General features: G+C 40.1%; 1 protein-coding gene across 1 annotated transcript in view; it reads right to left on the bottom strand.

Annotated features, from left to right (window-relative positions):
* The window catches only part of LOC309569326 (uncharacterized protein), a 37,691-nt gene extending 21,459 nt beyond the window's left edge, over positions 1-16,232 (bottom strand). Inside the window, exons 1-2 of the mRNA XM_082275120.1 lie at positions 16,181-16,232; positions 8,990-9,343 (exon numbers count right to left, since the gene is read on the bottom strand). Coding sequence (XP_082131246.1) covers positions 8,990-9,343; positions 16,181-16,214 — 388 coding nt within the window. The 5' untranslated portion in view covers positions 16,215-16,232. The remainder of the gene's footprint in view (positions 1-8,989; positions 9,344-16,180) is intronic.
* Positions 16,233-17,374: the final 1,142 nt, after the last annotated feature.

The following is a 17,374-nucleotide window of genomic DNA, read 5'->3' as shown; positions in this document are numbered from 1 at the left end:
AGGAGGTGGTGGACTATATGAACAAACCCTCATCATCGGCATCATCTGCAACTACAGTGACCCAGGCAGAGAAAAGTGGTCAGTCTTCTGCAGTTGTCAGAACAAATACAGATGAGTCCATGTCCACCTCATGTCCTCCCTTAGACCCAATTTCAGACATGGCAGAGGAGTCAGCTGAGCTGTTTGACCACAGTGTCGGCCATCTACTCCAGCCTGATGCTCAGTCCTTTATGGAGTCTGATGTTGGGTCTGAGTTTGAGGAGGAGGCAGAGCAAACAAGAGGGGAGAGCAGACGGCCCGCTCCATCTAAGGCCGCACCTGTTGTCTCCCAGGCCAGGCCTGATGCTCAGTCTTTGATAGAATCAGATGTTGGGTCTGAGGTTGAGGAGGAGGCAGAGCAAACAAGAGGGGAGAGCAGACGGCCCGCTCCATCTAAGGCCGCACCTGTTGTCTCCCAGGCCAGGCCTGATGCTCAGTCTTTGATGGAGTCAGATGTTGGGTCTGAGGTTGAGGAGGAGGCAGAGCAAGCAAGAGGGGAGAGCAGACGGCCTACTCCATCTAAGGCCGCACCTGTTGTCTCCCGGGCCACTATACACACCTCATCTTGCTGGGCCTTTTTTGAGACATCCCATGCAGATAAAACAGTTGCGATCTGCAAGATTTGTAAGAAGGGTATAAAACGTGGCAAAAATGTCAACCACCTGGGTACAAGCTGCCTAAACAGGCATTTGACAACCCACCACTCGGCCCATTGGCAGGAGCATTTAAAGAACCCACAAAAGGGCCAAAGATTGGTCAGTCGGCCTCCTAGTTCTCCTCGCGCTCCTCCTCATGCTCCATCTGCTCCACCTGCTCCACCTGCACATCAGTCTGTTCCTGGCCCTGCTATAGTCACTCGTCACCTGTTGGCAGCCTCCACTGGCAGGGATGATGATATAGCAGGCAGTGTCGCATCTACCTCCAGCACACCACCAGCTGTATCATCTAGACGCCAAATTTCGATTCCACACATGCTGGAACGAAAAAAAATGTATACTCCCCGCCACCCACATGCCCAGCGTCTAAACAGTAGTTTGGCTAAACTACTGGCTCTGCAACTATTACCATTTAACCTGGTAGAGTCTGCTCCCTTCCGTGACTTCGCAAAATGTGCAGTTCCACAGTGGCAGGTGCCAAGTCGGCATTACTTTTCCCGTAAGGCCCTGCCATCCCTATACCAACATGTGGAAGGCAATGTAGTGTCATCCCTGGCCAAGTCAGTCAGCCGTAAGATACACTTGACGGCTGACACTTGGTCAAGCAAACATGGGCAGGGACGGTACATTTCTGTCACTGCTCACTGGGTGACACTGCTTGCCAGTGGAAGGGATTGTAGCCAGGGCTCGGTGCTGCAGCCAGTGTTGCCCCCACGTCTGCAAACAGCTGGTGGTGTCGCTGATCCGGGTAGATCGATCACTTCTACCCCCTCCTGCTCCTCCTCCTCTACCTCCTCCATGCCCTCCTCTGCAGAATGGTCCTTTGAATATGATGAGATACCACGTAAACGTTCAAAGGGCTATTCTATGTCTCAGGCCAAAAGGTGTCACGCAGTGCTGCAGCTTGTGTGTCTAGGGGACAGGCAGCACACTGCCCCTCAGATTCTTGGGGCTCTGCAGGCACAGGCCCAGAGGTGGTTGACACCACGCCAGCTGCAGCCAGGGATGGTGGTTACTGATAATGGGTCAAACCTCCTGGCCGCCCTTCGTCAGGGAAAGTTAACCCATGTGCCATGCCTGGCGCATGTCCTGAATCTCGTGGTACAGCGGTTTTTGAACTCGTACCCGGGAATGCAGGATGTGCTAAGGATGGCAAGAAGGGTGTGCAGTCACTTCAGGCGGTCGTACAGTGCCACTGCACGTTTGGCCGAAGTGCAGCGCGAGTTTCACCTGCCGGTACACCGCCTCATCTGTGACATGCCCACCCGCTGGAATTCCACCTTGGCTATGCTGCAGCGCCTGTACACGCAGCAGAGGGCCCTCAATGAATACCTATGCGAGTACGGCACCAGCACTGGCTCTGCGCGCCTGGGCTTCTTTTCACCACGGCAGTGGCTTTTGATTAAGGATGCATGCGCTGTCCTCTCGCCATTTGAGGAGGCCACAAGGATGGTCAGCCGGGACAGCGCATGCATCAGTGACACCCTACCGGTACTGTTTTTGTTGGAGCACACTCTGCGTGGCATTATGGACAGGGCACTGGAGGCAGAGCAGCAGGAGGAAGAGGAGGACTTCCTTGCCTCTCAAGGCCCCCTTTATCCTGAGAATCCTGACCCCATTATGCCTAGCTCCCAGAGGCCCGAGCAGGATCCAGGGGTGGAAGAGGAGGAGGAGGAGGACGATTCTGCGGGAACTTTTGCAGGGTTTGAGGAGGAGGAGGAGGAAGACATGCGGCAATCTGCAAGGCCTAGTTTGACTCCCTCGGGACACTTTGGAGTAGTACGTGGCTGGGAGGAGGAGGAGCCCGTTGAAGATAATGTCGTTATGAGTGACCCCGAGGAGTCAGCTTCTCAGGCCTTCGCTAATTTGCGACGCATGGGAAACATCATGCTCCAGAGCCTGCGAAAGGACCCCAGAATCAAGGCCATTAAAGAGACTAACCACTATTGGTTGGCCACCCTACTTGACCCCCGGTACAAGTGTAAAGTCTCGGAGCTTTTCCCATCCACCCATAGAGTCCACAGGATCAAATCCCTTGAGGACAGTCTCAAGAGGAATCTGGTGAACATGTTCCCCGACTCCCGTAGGGTGCAGGGGCGGGGACAACCTACCATGGATTCTACTGGTGGTCACGAGAGGAGCGTTGGAGAAGGCGTGCGGTTGACGGATGCCTTTCGGTCTTTTTTTAGTCCTCACCGCCCAGGCCTCTCAGCTGCCACATCGCATCGACAGCGTCTGCATCACATGGTGGACGATTACGTGAGGGCACAAAGTGACACAGAGGGCTTTTCATGTGACGAATCCGATCCACTGGCATACTGGGTCTTAAGATTAGACCACTGGCCAGAACTGGCCCAGTATGCCATGGAGTTGTTGGCCTGCCCTGCTTCCAGTGTCCTATCGGAACGGGCATTCAGCGCAGCAGGAGGATTCGTCACAGACCATCGAACTAGACTCTCCACCGACTCAGTCGACCGTTTGACATTCATTAAGATGAATCAGTCGTGGATATCAAGCTTTGATGCACCTGATGCAGACCTTGTAGACTAGGCTATCGTTGTGATGTGGCAGTTGAGCCTCAGTTTAAGCCTGGACCATGGTGCCACCCTCAAACCCTCCTCTCATTCTCTTTACGTTCACAGAACCTCATTTTGGTTATGACAAAAACGACAATGTTTGCGCACCTGTTCCACAGGTGCACACCTTTACAATTTTTGGGCCTCCTTCAACACCAGCTCTTTGGGGTTAAGGTGGGGAGGCTATGCTAAAACAAAAACGACAATGTTTGCGCACCTGTTCCACAGGTGCACACCTTTACAATTTTTGGGCCTCCTTCAACACCAGCTCTTTGGGGTTAAGGTGGGGAGGCTATGCTAAAACAAAAACGACAATGTTTGCGCACCTGTTCCACAGGTGCACACCTTTACAATTTTTGGGCCTCCTTCAACACCAGCTCTTTGGGGTTAAGGTGGGGAGGCTATGCTAAACAAAAACGACAATGTTTGCGCACCTGTTCCACAGGTGCACACCTTTACAATTTTTGGGCCTCCTTCAACACCAGCTCTTTGGGGTTAAGGTGGGGAGGCTATGCTAAACAAAAACTACCATGTTTGCGAACCTGTTCCACAGGTGCACACCTTTACAATTTTTGGGCCTCCTTCAACACCAGCTCTTTGGGGTTAAGGTGGGGAGGCTATGCTAAACAAAAACTACCATGTTTGCGAACCTGTTCCACAGGTGCACACCTTTACAATTTTTGGGCCTCCTTCAACACCAGCTCTTTGGGGTTAAGGTGGGGAGGCTATGCTAACACAAAAACGACAATGTTTGCGCACCTGTTCCACAGGTGCACACCTTTACAATTTTTGGGCCTCCTTCAACACCAGCTCTTTGGGGTTAAGGTGGGGAGGCTATGCTAAACAAAAACTACCATGTTTGCGAACCTGTTCCACAGGTGCACACCTTTACAATTTTTGGGCCTCCTTCAACACCAGCTCTTTGGGGTTAAGGTGGGGAGGCTATGCTAAACAAAAACTACCATGTTTGCGAACCTGTTCCACAGGTGCACACCTTTACAATTTTTGGGCCTCCTTCAACACCAGCTCTTTGGGGTTAAGGTGGGGAGGCTATGCTAAACAAAAACTACCATGTTTGCGAACCTGTTCCACAGGTGCACACCTTTACAATTTTTGGGCCTCCTTCAACACCAGCTCTTTGGGGTTAAGGTGGGGAGGCTATGCTAAACAAAAACTACCATGTTTGCGAACCTGTTCCACAGGTGCACACCTTTACAATTTTTGGGCCTCCTTCAACACCAGCTCTTTGGGGTTAAGGTGGGGAGGCTATGCTAACACAAAAACGACAATGTTTGCGCACCTGTTCCACAGGTGCACACCTTTACAATTTTTGGGCCTCCTTCAACACCAGCTCTTTGGGGTTAAGGTGGGGAGGCTATGCTAAACAAAAACTACCATGTTTGCGAACCTGTTCCACAGGTGCACACCTTTACAATTTTTGGGCCTCCTTCAACACCAGCTCTTTGGGGTTAAGGTGGGGAGGCTATGCTAAAACAAAAACGACAATGTTTGCGCACCTGTTCCACAGGTGCACACCTTTACAATTTTTGGGCCTCCTTCAACACCAGCTCTTTGGGGTTAAGGTGGGGAGGCTATGCTAAACAAAAACTACCATGTTTGAGAACCTGTTCCACAGGTGCACACCTTTACAATTTTTGGGCCTCCTTCAACACCAGCTCTTTGGGGTTAAGGTGGGGAGGCTATGCTAAACAAAAACTACCATGTTTGCGAACCTGTTCCACAGGTGCACACCTTTACAATTTTTGGGCCTCCTTCAAAGCCAGCTCTTTGGGGTTATGGTGGGGAGGCTCCGCCAACACCAAAACTACCATGTTTGCGCACCTGTTCCACAGGTGCACACCTTCATAATTTTTACGCCTTCTTCAACACCAGCTCTTTGGGCTTACAGTGGTATGGCTCCGCCAACACCCAAACAACAATTTTTGCGCACCTGTCACACAGATGCATATCATTGTAATTTTTTTCCTTACAAAGGCAATTATTGCTTTCATTACCAGCACTTTCATAGGGATATGGTGTCAAGGCATCGTCCGCACCACCAAATGCCCAATTTTTAAGCATCCTTTACTTCTATTCAAAGTCAAGAGACAACACTATTCATCCAAAACATCTCTAATCTTGTTCACTCTGCACTACCTTGTGGCCCCTACCCCTAACCCTCAATGTATCCGTGCATATATGTCTGTTTCTTGTGAGATTTCAAGTTAAAGTGCACCAAACACCATTTTACATGAAATAAAGTGCAATTACATACATCTTTGGACTTCTTGAAACATTTGGTAATAAAAGCCCCATTGTGGAAATACACCCGTTAATTATATGCACATTTAAAGAGACAGCACCTTTTTCCAAAAAAACCTCTAATCTTGTTCCCAGTGCACTGCATTATGTCCCCATCATACACATTGGCTGAGCCGTTGATTAGGAGCAAAAGAAAGGTGCGGTTAAGCAAAAAAGTCATTTTTGAAGGTTTGGTATGCTGTAATTCTGGTTCTGGACATGCTACAGAGCTGAAACTTCACAGGTACAACTTTTAGACCCCCCAGACACTAAATCCAAAGAAATCTCTTTTTTTTTTTTTTTTTTTAATTTTTTCAATAATTGGCTATCTATCAAAAACGACAATTTTTAAGAACTTTTTTTTGTGTGATTAATAGTCCCTGGGGCATGACCCAGAACCCTAGGCACTTTTTAGGGGCATTTATTGGGTTTTAGGGCTTAAAAATGGTGTTTTTTGATTACAGAAGTTCGGGTCCCATTGATTTCAATGGGGTTCTGAAATCCGAACCGAACTTTCGTGAAGTTCGGGTGTTCTGGTCGAACCGAACTTTTCAAAAGTTCGATCATCCCTAACAGCTAGGTTACTTCTACCATGTCGTAACGCTTGGTTGGTTAAATATTCTAGTATGGTTGGGATTATCTTTGGGACTCTTCTTTCACTAGACTGGTTTCTGCTAGAGACCACCTTATTCAATATACATTTTTGCACAGAACTTTTTTATCCCCTGCTAGATTATCTAACATGTTCCCCTCCCAGTCACCAAGTTGTCGGTGATGTAATTCTTCCCATGAAGATTTTATTCATGTAGTCTGGGATTGTACAGAAATACAACAATTTTGGCTCAATGTAGTACAATGTATATATTCTGTCACAACATATTTCCTTCTGTGGAAATTTGCCTGCTGGGATTGGTTGCTGGAGGTGATGCAGGATTTTAGTCCTTCACGGCCTAGTGTGTTACCAATTGCTTTCTTGGTGACTATGGTCCCAGCTGCCTTGAAATCATTGACAAGATTCATCCGTGTAGTTCTGGGCTGATTCCACACCGTTTTCATGATCATTGAAACTCCACGAGGTGAGATCTAGCCTCAGACCGAGGGAGATTGATAGTTATTTTGTGTTTCTTCCAATTGCGAATAATCGCACCAACTGTTGTCACCCTCTCGCCAAACTGCCTGGCTTGAAGCCCATTCCAGCCTTGTGTAGGTCTACAATCTTGTCCCTGACCTTCTTGGAAGGCTCTTTGGGCTTGGCCATGGTGGAAAGATTGGAATCTGATTAACTGACTGCATCTGTGGACAGGTGTGTTTTATACAGGTAACAAGCTGAGATTAGAAGCACTCTTTTTAAGAGAGTGCTCCTAATCTCAGCTCGTTACCTGTATAGAAGAAACCTGGGAGCCAGAAATCTTGCTGATTGGTAGGGGATCAAATACTTATTTCACTCATTAAAATGCAAATCAATTTATTTATTATTTTTTTTAAATGCGTTCTTCTGGATATTTTTGTTGTTATTCTGTCTCTCACCGGTAAAATAAACCTACCATTAAAATTATAGACTGATCATTTCTTTGTCAGTGGGCAAACGGGCAAAATCAGCAGGGGATCAAATACTTTTTTCCCTCTCTGTATAATGCAACTGTCAGAACATTGCAATGTGCAAAATATCCCACATGGGGCAGTAGTCAGGATTACGTAACATACAACAGAGCATATGGAGTATAGCAGTCAGGACCATGTGATCGGGGTCCCCTTCGTTGTGTAACATACAACATAGGGTGTAGAATGATGAAGTCAGGAGTGTGTAGAGTACAGATTGCAGACGTCAGGACTATGTACAAAATTAGATACTTATAAAAATTATAGGTGTTCTATCCCTATAATAAATTGATTTGCAATTTAATGAGTGAAATAAGTATTTGATCCCCTACCAATCAGCAAGATTTCTGACTCTTAGGTTTCTTTTATACAGCTAACGAGCTGAGATTAGGAGCACTCTCTTAAAAAGAGTGCTTCTAATCTCAGCTTGTTACCTGTATAAAATACACATGAATATGTGATACCTAAAAAAAACTAAGAAAAATGTGCTAAAGGTGAATATCACCACAATGATTGCCACAATAATTCAAAGAAAGCAGTAAAAGCATAACAGTATCAATAAATATTATGTATATATATATATATATATATATATATATATATATATACATATACATATATAAAAATATGTGATAAAAACAATTAAAATGTAATCTATGAATGTGCAACACAAGTGACAAGTATTAGATATTAACATCAACAAAGTTCATTAGAATTGTCTGCAGTGTAAGTCCTCGGCAAGCTATTAGCAGCTACTTCCGCGCACCATCACCCACTGGGTGAGAACTCGGGCTTGCTATCTAAGGCCTTAATCTCTGGTAAGCAGGTTAACAAGGCATGGTCATGTCCCATGGGCAATCAGCATACCACCAAGCCAGACCTCGGATAGATAGATCTATCTTCCTTGAGCAGAACCTCCAGTATTACCTTCTTCAATGATTGTTCGCACAATAGCTCACAGCAGCCAGGCCCACAATTGTACACATAAAAATACAAAGAGCTGCCAAACCATTTCTAATACTGTTCAGACAGCCTTGAGATCCAGGCACCCCTGCCAGAGAGCAAAGCTGGGTCGGTGACCTCACTTATCTCCACTGTAATTAAAGAAAACCTACCACTTCCTCCTGAAATGTAAATAATTACATTAGCTGCAAAGGGTGGGAGAACTTAATATTCAACCCTACGGACTAAGACTGGGATCCCAATAAAATTCATGTAGGTGTACAGGCAGGCCTCCCAATAGTTTTGCTAATTTAGTGTATGTCTACGTGAGACTCTGACTTGGAGAAAAGAATACAGGATATTTGTGTTCTATCCATCCCCCACTTTGTTTGATTTGATAAGCCCGAGAAGTTGATTCCAAAGATCCCTTCCTACCTATGCAGGTCAGGGCAGTGAAATGATATCATCCAGCCCTGCATCTGACTTGCTGTCTGCCGTTCTCCGACCCCGACCCCGGACAGATAAGAGATCTGTTTTGCACACATGGGGCAGGGATAGGAGGACCTGCAGTCATCATTAGAAGCAGGAGACCTGGGCTCCAAACAGTGAATATCTTCCTAAGCGGCTGCTGATGGGGGTGCTATGAGAAAATATGGGGGAGCTATAGCATCCACCTGGCGCCGCCCCTGCCTAAGGAGTAGAAGTTTATGGTAAGGGTAGACTTCAGGTAGGGTCCTGTTATCTGTGCTGGGAGCTCTATGTCAAATAACGGGCATCAAAAGATAACACAATGCCAAAATGTTTAAGAACAAATATTGTTCCTATCTATAAAGCATTCATGTGTATATGTGACTCATTGACGTGTGCTTGCCTTACCTCGAACAATTAGAGTTGTCACATTCACAGATATCACTTGCTTGGCATGGGATTCTTTGTAATTAGTTTTACAGAAATATATTCCAGAATCATTTTTCTGAAGATTGTAAATCAACAGATTCACATTTCTTGCCAAATAACCCGATTCACAATCGTATTTATGGGAATTGTCTCTCCATACACAGTCTCTAACAAATGTAGGAACTTTGTCCCCTCCATGGGGTCTTCTGTACCAAGCAATGTAATTCTTTGCATCACCCAACCAATCTGATATACAGGAAATTCTCGCTGTACCACCAGCTGGAACAAGCAGGACATCTTGAGGCTGATGTAGAACCGTTCCAGTAACCAACACTATAAAACAATGAAAAGTGACATATAAGCTAATATAATAAAATATATTTTACAATATAATATAGTATGAAATAATATCATATTATACCGTCACATTACAATCTAAAAATAATATAAATAGTATAATATAACAGCACATACAGCATAAAATATTGTAAAAATATAGGCATTAAAGCAAATCCATCCTTTCTGATACAAGGTTAATTTATAGCAAAAAGCAACTACAAATACATTGCGTTAAAGGCTTTATTTTGTATTTTTGTTAACTTTTTAAATTCCATTAGCAGCTACTGAAATTTGGGCAGTAGATATTTGATTGTATTTTATTGTTAATACAAAAAAAAAAAAAACTGTTTAAATTATAAAACTTTCATGAAGTGTATCAGCTATAAAGTATCTGGATCTTCATTGCGTAAACAAAACCGCAAATAACTATCCAAAACAGGTTTGTAAGCAAACACTATAACCTAATGGCCATCATCCGTATTGTATATTTAAAGGAAAAACAGGGAGATCCCCCAAAAAAAGATCAGATTGTACAGGCCAGTGAGAGAAGCGTACACAGTTGTATAATAAAATTGACAAGTTTATTTTGGGTTCTCCAGTGCTGACGCGTTTTTCACATATCACTTGCTCAGGGCTGTGGAGACCACATAGTATATTCGAAAATGCTGCGGAATTAATGATTTCCAATAGAATATATAAATAAATAAATATGTGTCATACAACTGTGTATATCCAAAAGTGACAAAAGATTATAGGTACTATTAATAGTGAATCATAAAATAAATGGACTAAATAAATAAATTGGAATATTTTAAAAATATGCAAAAATTAGAGGTGTGCAAATAAATCACAATATATATATTGTATATAATTAGAAGTCCATACTGTGCAATCAAGTTCCAAGATTTGATGTGCAAAAATCCAAGATGTGCAAATAAATCACAATGTATATATAAGATTTAGAAGTCCATACTGTGTGACTTCACATTTGCATGTTTATAGCAGTATCAGCACTTTCGAAGAATTTAATTTAGTGGCAACACTGCAAATCTTGGGACTTGATTGCACAGTGTGGACTTCTAAATATTATATATACATTGGGATTTATTTGCACATCTTGGATTTTTTTCACATCAAATCTTGGAACTTGATTGCACAGTATGGTCTTCTAATTATTTTATATATATATATTGTGATTTATTTGCACACCTTGGATTTTTGTATATTTTTAATAAATTCCAATTTATTTATTTAGTCCATTTATTTTATGATTCACTATTTATGGTACCTATAATCTTTTGTCACTTTTGGATATACACGGTTGTATGACACATATTTATTTATTTATATAATCTATTGGTATTCATTAATTGCGCAACATTTTTGGATATATTGTGAATGCACTTATGAGATAGTGGAGTGCTTGCAGCAATTAACTTCAGTCTGGTTGCTCGTGGGATTTCTTTCTTTCTTTGGAGAACACATAGTACTTGTCTAAGTGAATGAGCCACATGCACAGATCTCTCCCTGGGTGTGCGCCTGGACCACACGGTAGAGAAGTTTCAGAAACTGGGACAACCAATTGGCCACTGGATTATACTCCTCAAGAGAGGAGGTAAAGAGTATAGCCTTTTAGGAGGAATCAGTTCTTTCAGGGGTGTCTATCTTTGTAGAGCAGCTTATTGAGGATGAATATATGTAATGCCTATCTCTCATCATGTGTTCCAGTTCTTAGGATAGGTATACTTAGCAGGCGTGGGACTTCAAACGCTGTCTTGTTGCCTAAGCAAGTACCAAGTATAACCCCAGATAGTGCCTGGCCTCGTGTATATTCAGTGATCAATCTGGGACAACCAAACTCACTAAATATACGAGAGGCCAGGCACTATCTGGTATAAGTACTATGTGGTCTCTACAGCCCTGAGGAAGCGATATGCGAAACACGTCAGCACTGGAGGACCCTAATACCATAGTTCTTTCTATCTGGTTTTATATACCCTCATGCAATTTTAGTGGGGATTTTATTTGGCTAGATTTCATAGCATTATTGTGCTGTTTTCAAATGTCAAAATAAACTTGTCAATTTTATTATACAACTGTGTACGCTTCTCTCACTGGCCTGTACAATCCGATCTTTTTTTTAGGGTACTCCCCTGTTTTTCTTTAACTATCCAAAACAGTATTTTACAAAAATAGATTTAAAAAATCTACCTAGTGGATAGGTGAATACAAGGTTTGAGGAATCTCATTCAAAGATCCATCCAATTAAAAATTGAACAGCTATTGTGAGTTTAATGTAAAATAAACAGACAGTTTGTCTTGCCTGAACTTTAGGTTCATTTGCCACCCAGAATTCCCCGTTTTGCCACCAGTGTGGTCAGTGCATTTGAAGGGGGCCTGTTGGTATAACACTCTTTAATTCTGCCCCCTGATCTCTGTTTTGTGGATCCAAGTTGCTACTTTAGTGGCCGAAGTTATGGGTCTAAAGATGCATGCCAATCCACTACCCCTACTCTTTGGATACCTTGATGGACCCTCTTTAGGCCTCACCAGTGGTCTATCGCAATTGCTCAGCAGAAACAAAGCTTTGATTTCTATGTGCCTTATGATAGCCAGAAGGGCCATCCTTAGGAAATGGATATTGACAACTCCACTGGTAATAACTGATGTAAAAATTTAACTCACCAACCTTTGCCGTAAAGAACTCCTGGATTTGCAACTCTCTTCAGCCATTTCTCCCCGTCATCATGAGAAATGGGTCTCATTTCTAGCCAAACTACTTTTCCCGGTGAACATTCCCCCATCATCTGGTTCATCCTCCACTTCCTAACTTCCTCTCTTCGCTTTTTCTTCTGATGCTTTCACAACCCTCTGTTCCCATTCCCCCCATTGCTACTCATGACTGTCACCAATTACTGCCTCGAACTCACGCATGCCTATTAGGTTTGGATGCCTTTCACGTTATTTTGTAACTGTTTCCTGACTGTTCCTTCATTGGCTTCTCTAACTTGCCTCCTGCTTTGTTTTGTTTTATTCCACTTTAGAAGGACTGATTGCCCACTTAGAATTGTTTGTAAATGTGTATTTTGTTCCTTTCCCGTCTAGTGGTCAGTTAACTTTTCTACTTTCCAACTTCCCTCCCTCTCCCCCTCACCTCCCTTTATTCCCTTTATTCCTCTCTTTTCTCCTCGCCTATCCCAGCCCCCCTTCTTCTTTCCCGCTCCCCGTCCTGCACTCCCCCCCCCCCCAAAGTACTGACAATATTGTTGTTTATCTAGTTTTCGTATGTATCTTGATTTCCTAGAATATTCTGTTGCTTGTCCAGTACGTTTGTATCTTCTAAAATTTGAATAAAATATGTTAAAAAAAAATGACACTCTTTAATTCTACTCTGGGCAGAAGGTCAGGAAAATGGGATTACAGTGACTGAATCCTCACAATGCATCCAGCAACTTGTAGAATCTTTATGAATGCGTTTGGCCTCACATTATCATGTTGCAAGAACGAGCGTTTCTGCTAAGCAATTTGATTTTCATGTGATTCTACATGTCACATAGTGATGGTTAATGGGCTGCCCCGTGCGTGTTTGTGACCCAAAAAGAAACACCTGCTCCTAAGGGATAATGGTACCCAAAGGTGTGCTGCGTGTTGAGCAGTGATCGCCACACAATTTTGAATGGTGAGATGTGAATGGGGCCTATCGCAGCTCCCTTAGTCAGCAAAAAAATGTCTTATTTAAGGATTTATTTGCGGCTGCCTCTTACCTACACTTTCAAAGAGGGAAAAAGTAAGGTAAAACATGGGCAAACATATAGTTAAAACCTAATCATTGTGCTATTTCTCAGTCCTTAATATAATATACATATATAGTTAAAACCTATAAAAATATAAAAAATATTTCAAATACTTAACTTAAAAAATACTTAACAATATTAATAAAAGCAATTTGATTTTCATGTGATTCTGCAGGTCACATAGTGATGGTTAATGGGCTACCCCATGCGTGTTTGCCCCCTAAAAAGAAACACCTGCTCCTAAGGGATAATGGCACCCAAAGGCGTGCTACGTGTTGAGCAGTGATCGCCACACAATTTGAAATTGTGAGATGTGAATGGGGCCTATCGCAGCTCCCTTAGTCAGCAAAAAAATGTCTAATTTAAGGATTTATTTGCAGCTGCCCCTTTCCTACTCTTTCAGAGAGGGAAAAAGTAAGATAAAACATGGGCAAACATATATTTAAAACCTATAAAAATATTAAAAAATATTTCAAATACTTAACTTAAAAAATACTTAACAATATTAATAAAAGCAATTTGATTTTCATGTGATTCTGCAGGTCACATAGTGATGGTTAATGGGCTACCACATGCGTGTTTGCTGCCCAAAAAGAAACATCTGCTCCTAAGGGATAATGGCACCCAAAGGCGCGCTTCGTGTTGAGCAGTGATCGACACACAATTTGGAATTGTGAGATGTGAATGGGGCCTATCGCAGCTCCCTTAGTCAGCAAAAAAAATGTTTAATTTAAGGATTTATTTGCAGCTGCCCCTTTCCTACTCTTTCAGAGAGGGAAAAAGTAAGGTAAAACATGGGCAAACATATATTTAAAACCTATAAAAATATTTAAAAAATATTTAAAATACTTAACTTAAAAAATACTTAACAATATTAATAAAATCAACTCAAAAAATATATATTCAACAAATTCAGTCTTTTAGACTGAAGTCTCCATTTACAAATACATAGAATGAAATCTCAGTGGTTCATTGTAGCAACTGGAACACGGCATTCTCAAAGATTTGTACAATCCAGTCACCGTCAGTTATATTTATTCTTTTATTCAGTAACAATGTGACAAATTTTGTACTCTAACTGCAACATTATTCTAATATTTTTTTTACTAAAACATTCATTTAATCACTTTAATCATTTAATCATATACAAGGCTGATTCATTTCCCTGCACATGATTTGATGATTAGTTAATAACCGATAAAAACAAGCAGAGGAGACTTGTTAGGTTAAATCTTTTTTTTTTTTTTTTTTTTTAGTACAGAATAAGAAAATAAATAATAAAATGAAGGTTGACTAAAGATAAATAAGAAACAAGTTGTAAAATCAATAAATTAGTATAAGTAAGTATACCGATGTATACTGTATTTAATAAATGTTCATAACATAAATATATATAATTAAATAAATCAATATATATTAATAACATAAATCTTATATTATCACATAGGCAAAGATTTCTACTTTTCTTTTTTTTTTTTTTTTTTTAGTACAGAATAAGAAATTAAATAATAGAATGAAGGTTAACTAAAGATAAATAAGAAGAAAGTTGTAAAATAAATAAATTAGTAGAAGTGAGTATACAGATATATACTGTATATAATAAATATTCATAACATAAATATATATAATTAAATAAATCAGTATATATAATAACATAAATCATATATTATCACATAGGCAAAGATTTCTACTTTTCTTTCTTGATAGTAAAAAATTCCAGATTTCTACAATCCAGTCACAGACCGTTATATTTATTATTTTATTCAGTAAGTAACATTGTGACGAATTCTGTACTCTAACTGTAACATTATTCTAATATTTGTTTTACTAAAACATGAGATACTGTTCATTTAATCACTTTAATCATATACAAGGCTGATTTATTTCCCTGCACATGATTTGATGATTAGTTAATAACCAATAAAAACAAGCAGAGGAGACTTGTTAGGTTAAATCTTTTTTTTTTTTTTTTTTAGAACAGAAAAAGAAAATAAATAATGAAATGAAGGTTGACTAAAGATAAATAAGAAACAAGTTGTAAAATAGATAGAAGTAAGAATACAGGTATATACTATATATAACAAATATATATAATAAATATAATAAACAGTTATATACTGTATATAATAAATATTTATAACATAAATATATATATATATATATATATATATATATATATATATATATATATATATATATGTATGTGTATATATATATATATATATATATATATATATATACATATATATATATATATATATATATATATATATATATATATATATATATATATATATAGAATTAAATAAATCAATATATATTAATAACATAAATCATATATTATCACATAGGCAAAGATTTCTATTTTTCTTTCTTGATAGTAAAAAAATCCCTTTTAAGCATTTTACAAACAGCATTAAATATGAAAGCTTTTTATAGCACTAGCATATTCATCATATTATTTGGGAACATAATGTCACATGACTTAGTTCTTTGTACATATGTTTTTCACTCTGAAAAATTTTATAGTTTGTTACTCATAATTATTATATTAATATTATTAATAAATTAGAGATTTCTAAGATTTGCTTGGAGAACAGCTTTTTCTTTCCTGATAACAGAACAGTAGCTGCTCAGACGAAAGAGTAAAAAAATTACATGATTTTTCAGAAAAAAAAAACATTTTATTTTCCTTCTGTCAGATACCTTTTGTATATGTGGAAAGGTAAATTTATAAACATTTTTAAGCAATGGCGTAACTTAACAGCTCAACTGTTTATTCACATAAATGGTATAACATTTAACTAGTCTAAAAATTATATTTGTATACGTATCTGTAGGCTATTTTTGATTTTTAATGTGTAAAGAAAATGCCACAATCACCTTCCATAGTTATTCCCTTATCATATCACAAAATAACAGAAAAGCTGTAAAAATAGAAGATGAAAAAAAAAAAACTACACATGCTATAATAAATTCTAAGCATAAGTTATTTCATTTTTTAAAAAGTAAAATATGATTAAAGGTATTTTGTTACCTCCAGAAAAAAAGAGAATGTTGATGACAGACATCTGAACTTTCCAGACGTGATTTTTAAGATAGCCTTTGTATGTCTGTATATACACTGTCCTTATATATCTATTTTAACCGGAAACTTGTGGGTTTGAGAAAGCAAAACTACATTTCACCCCTCAAACAGTACAGCCAATGGACTGATTAGATTTTCTCTGAACAACAGTTTCTGGTCTGGATTGTTACAGTAGCACTAGAGGATGTTTTTAAAACACGTGCCTTTTTTTTTTTTTAATTCTTTAATTAAAGTTTTACATCTGGAATTAATAGTGTGACACAAAACAGCACAGCTTATAATACATTGACAAAAAAAAAAAAAATATCTTTAATAAACAGGCAACTGGGAAGGTGTGATATAAAGGCACATGTGAAGGTAGGCATTCCAAATATCAGGAATTACAGGTCAAATGATCAAGTCACCCAGAATAGTGAACAAATTATAAATTAAATAAAATACCAAAGACAAATGCATATAACGTAAAGCCTAGCATGTGTTGAAATCATGCACAAAGAGAGAAAATGAGCTATAGAAAGCTGTTTCCTGCAAGAGGAATGTTCCATCAATAACTTAAATTTGTTGGAGCAACCCGAATTTTACCATTTATAATAGAGAAGTGTGGAGGAAGAGAAACCAATGAAAGAAGGGGTAAGGAGGGGTCTTTAGAAAACAAAAAAGGGAGGTGGGAGGAAGGGGATGGGGATGTGACAGGGAGTTGTAAGGGCCAGGGAAGGAGCCCCACGTGGGAGGCATTGGAGGCAAGAACCTCAGTGTCAAGTAGGATGGAAGGCCATATAGGCCACCGTAAGCATGTTGAATGTATTTATCAGAGAAGTGGAATAGATCCCAATAGAGCCACCTGGTCATGTGTTCCTCAGATTTGCTCCAGGGGGAAAAGATCAGTTGTTCCATGCATTGTATATCATTTACTCTGGCAAACCATTGGGTTACGGTCGGGAGCAACTGTTGTTTCCACAGTAGGGATACAGGCTCTAGCAGAGTTTAGTAGGTGAATAAAGAGGAAGTCCACCCTAACACTAAAATCGCTACATCTACAGGCATCCACGATCTAAGACTAACCTTCCTAGCCCTGTAAAGAAGAAATCTGTATAAATAACTTTTCTGAAGCTGGTCCGGTCCCATGCTGAGCTGTCAGAGGCG

The sequence above is a fragment of the Pelophylax lessonae genome (genome assembly GCF_965119305.1).
Source record: "Pelophylax lessonae genome assembly, chromosome: 13".
Classification (NCBI taxonomy): Eukaryota; Metazoa; Chordata; class Amphibia; order Anura; family Ranidae; genus Pelophylax; species Pelophylax lessonae.
This window is presented reverse-complemented; position numbering and strand designations above follow the sequence as displayed.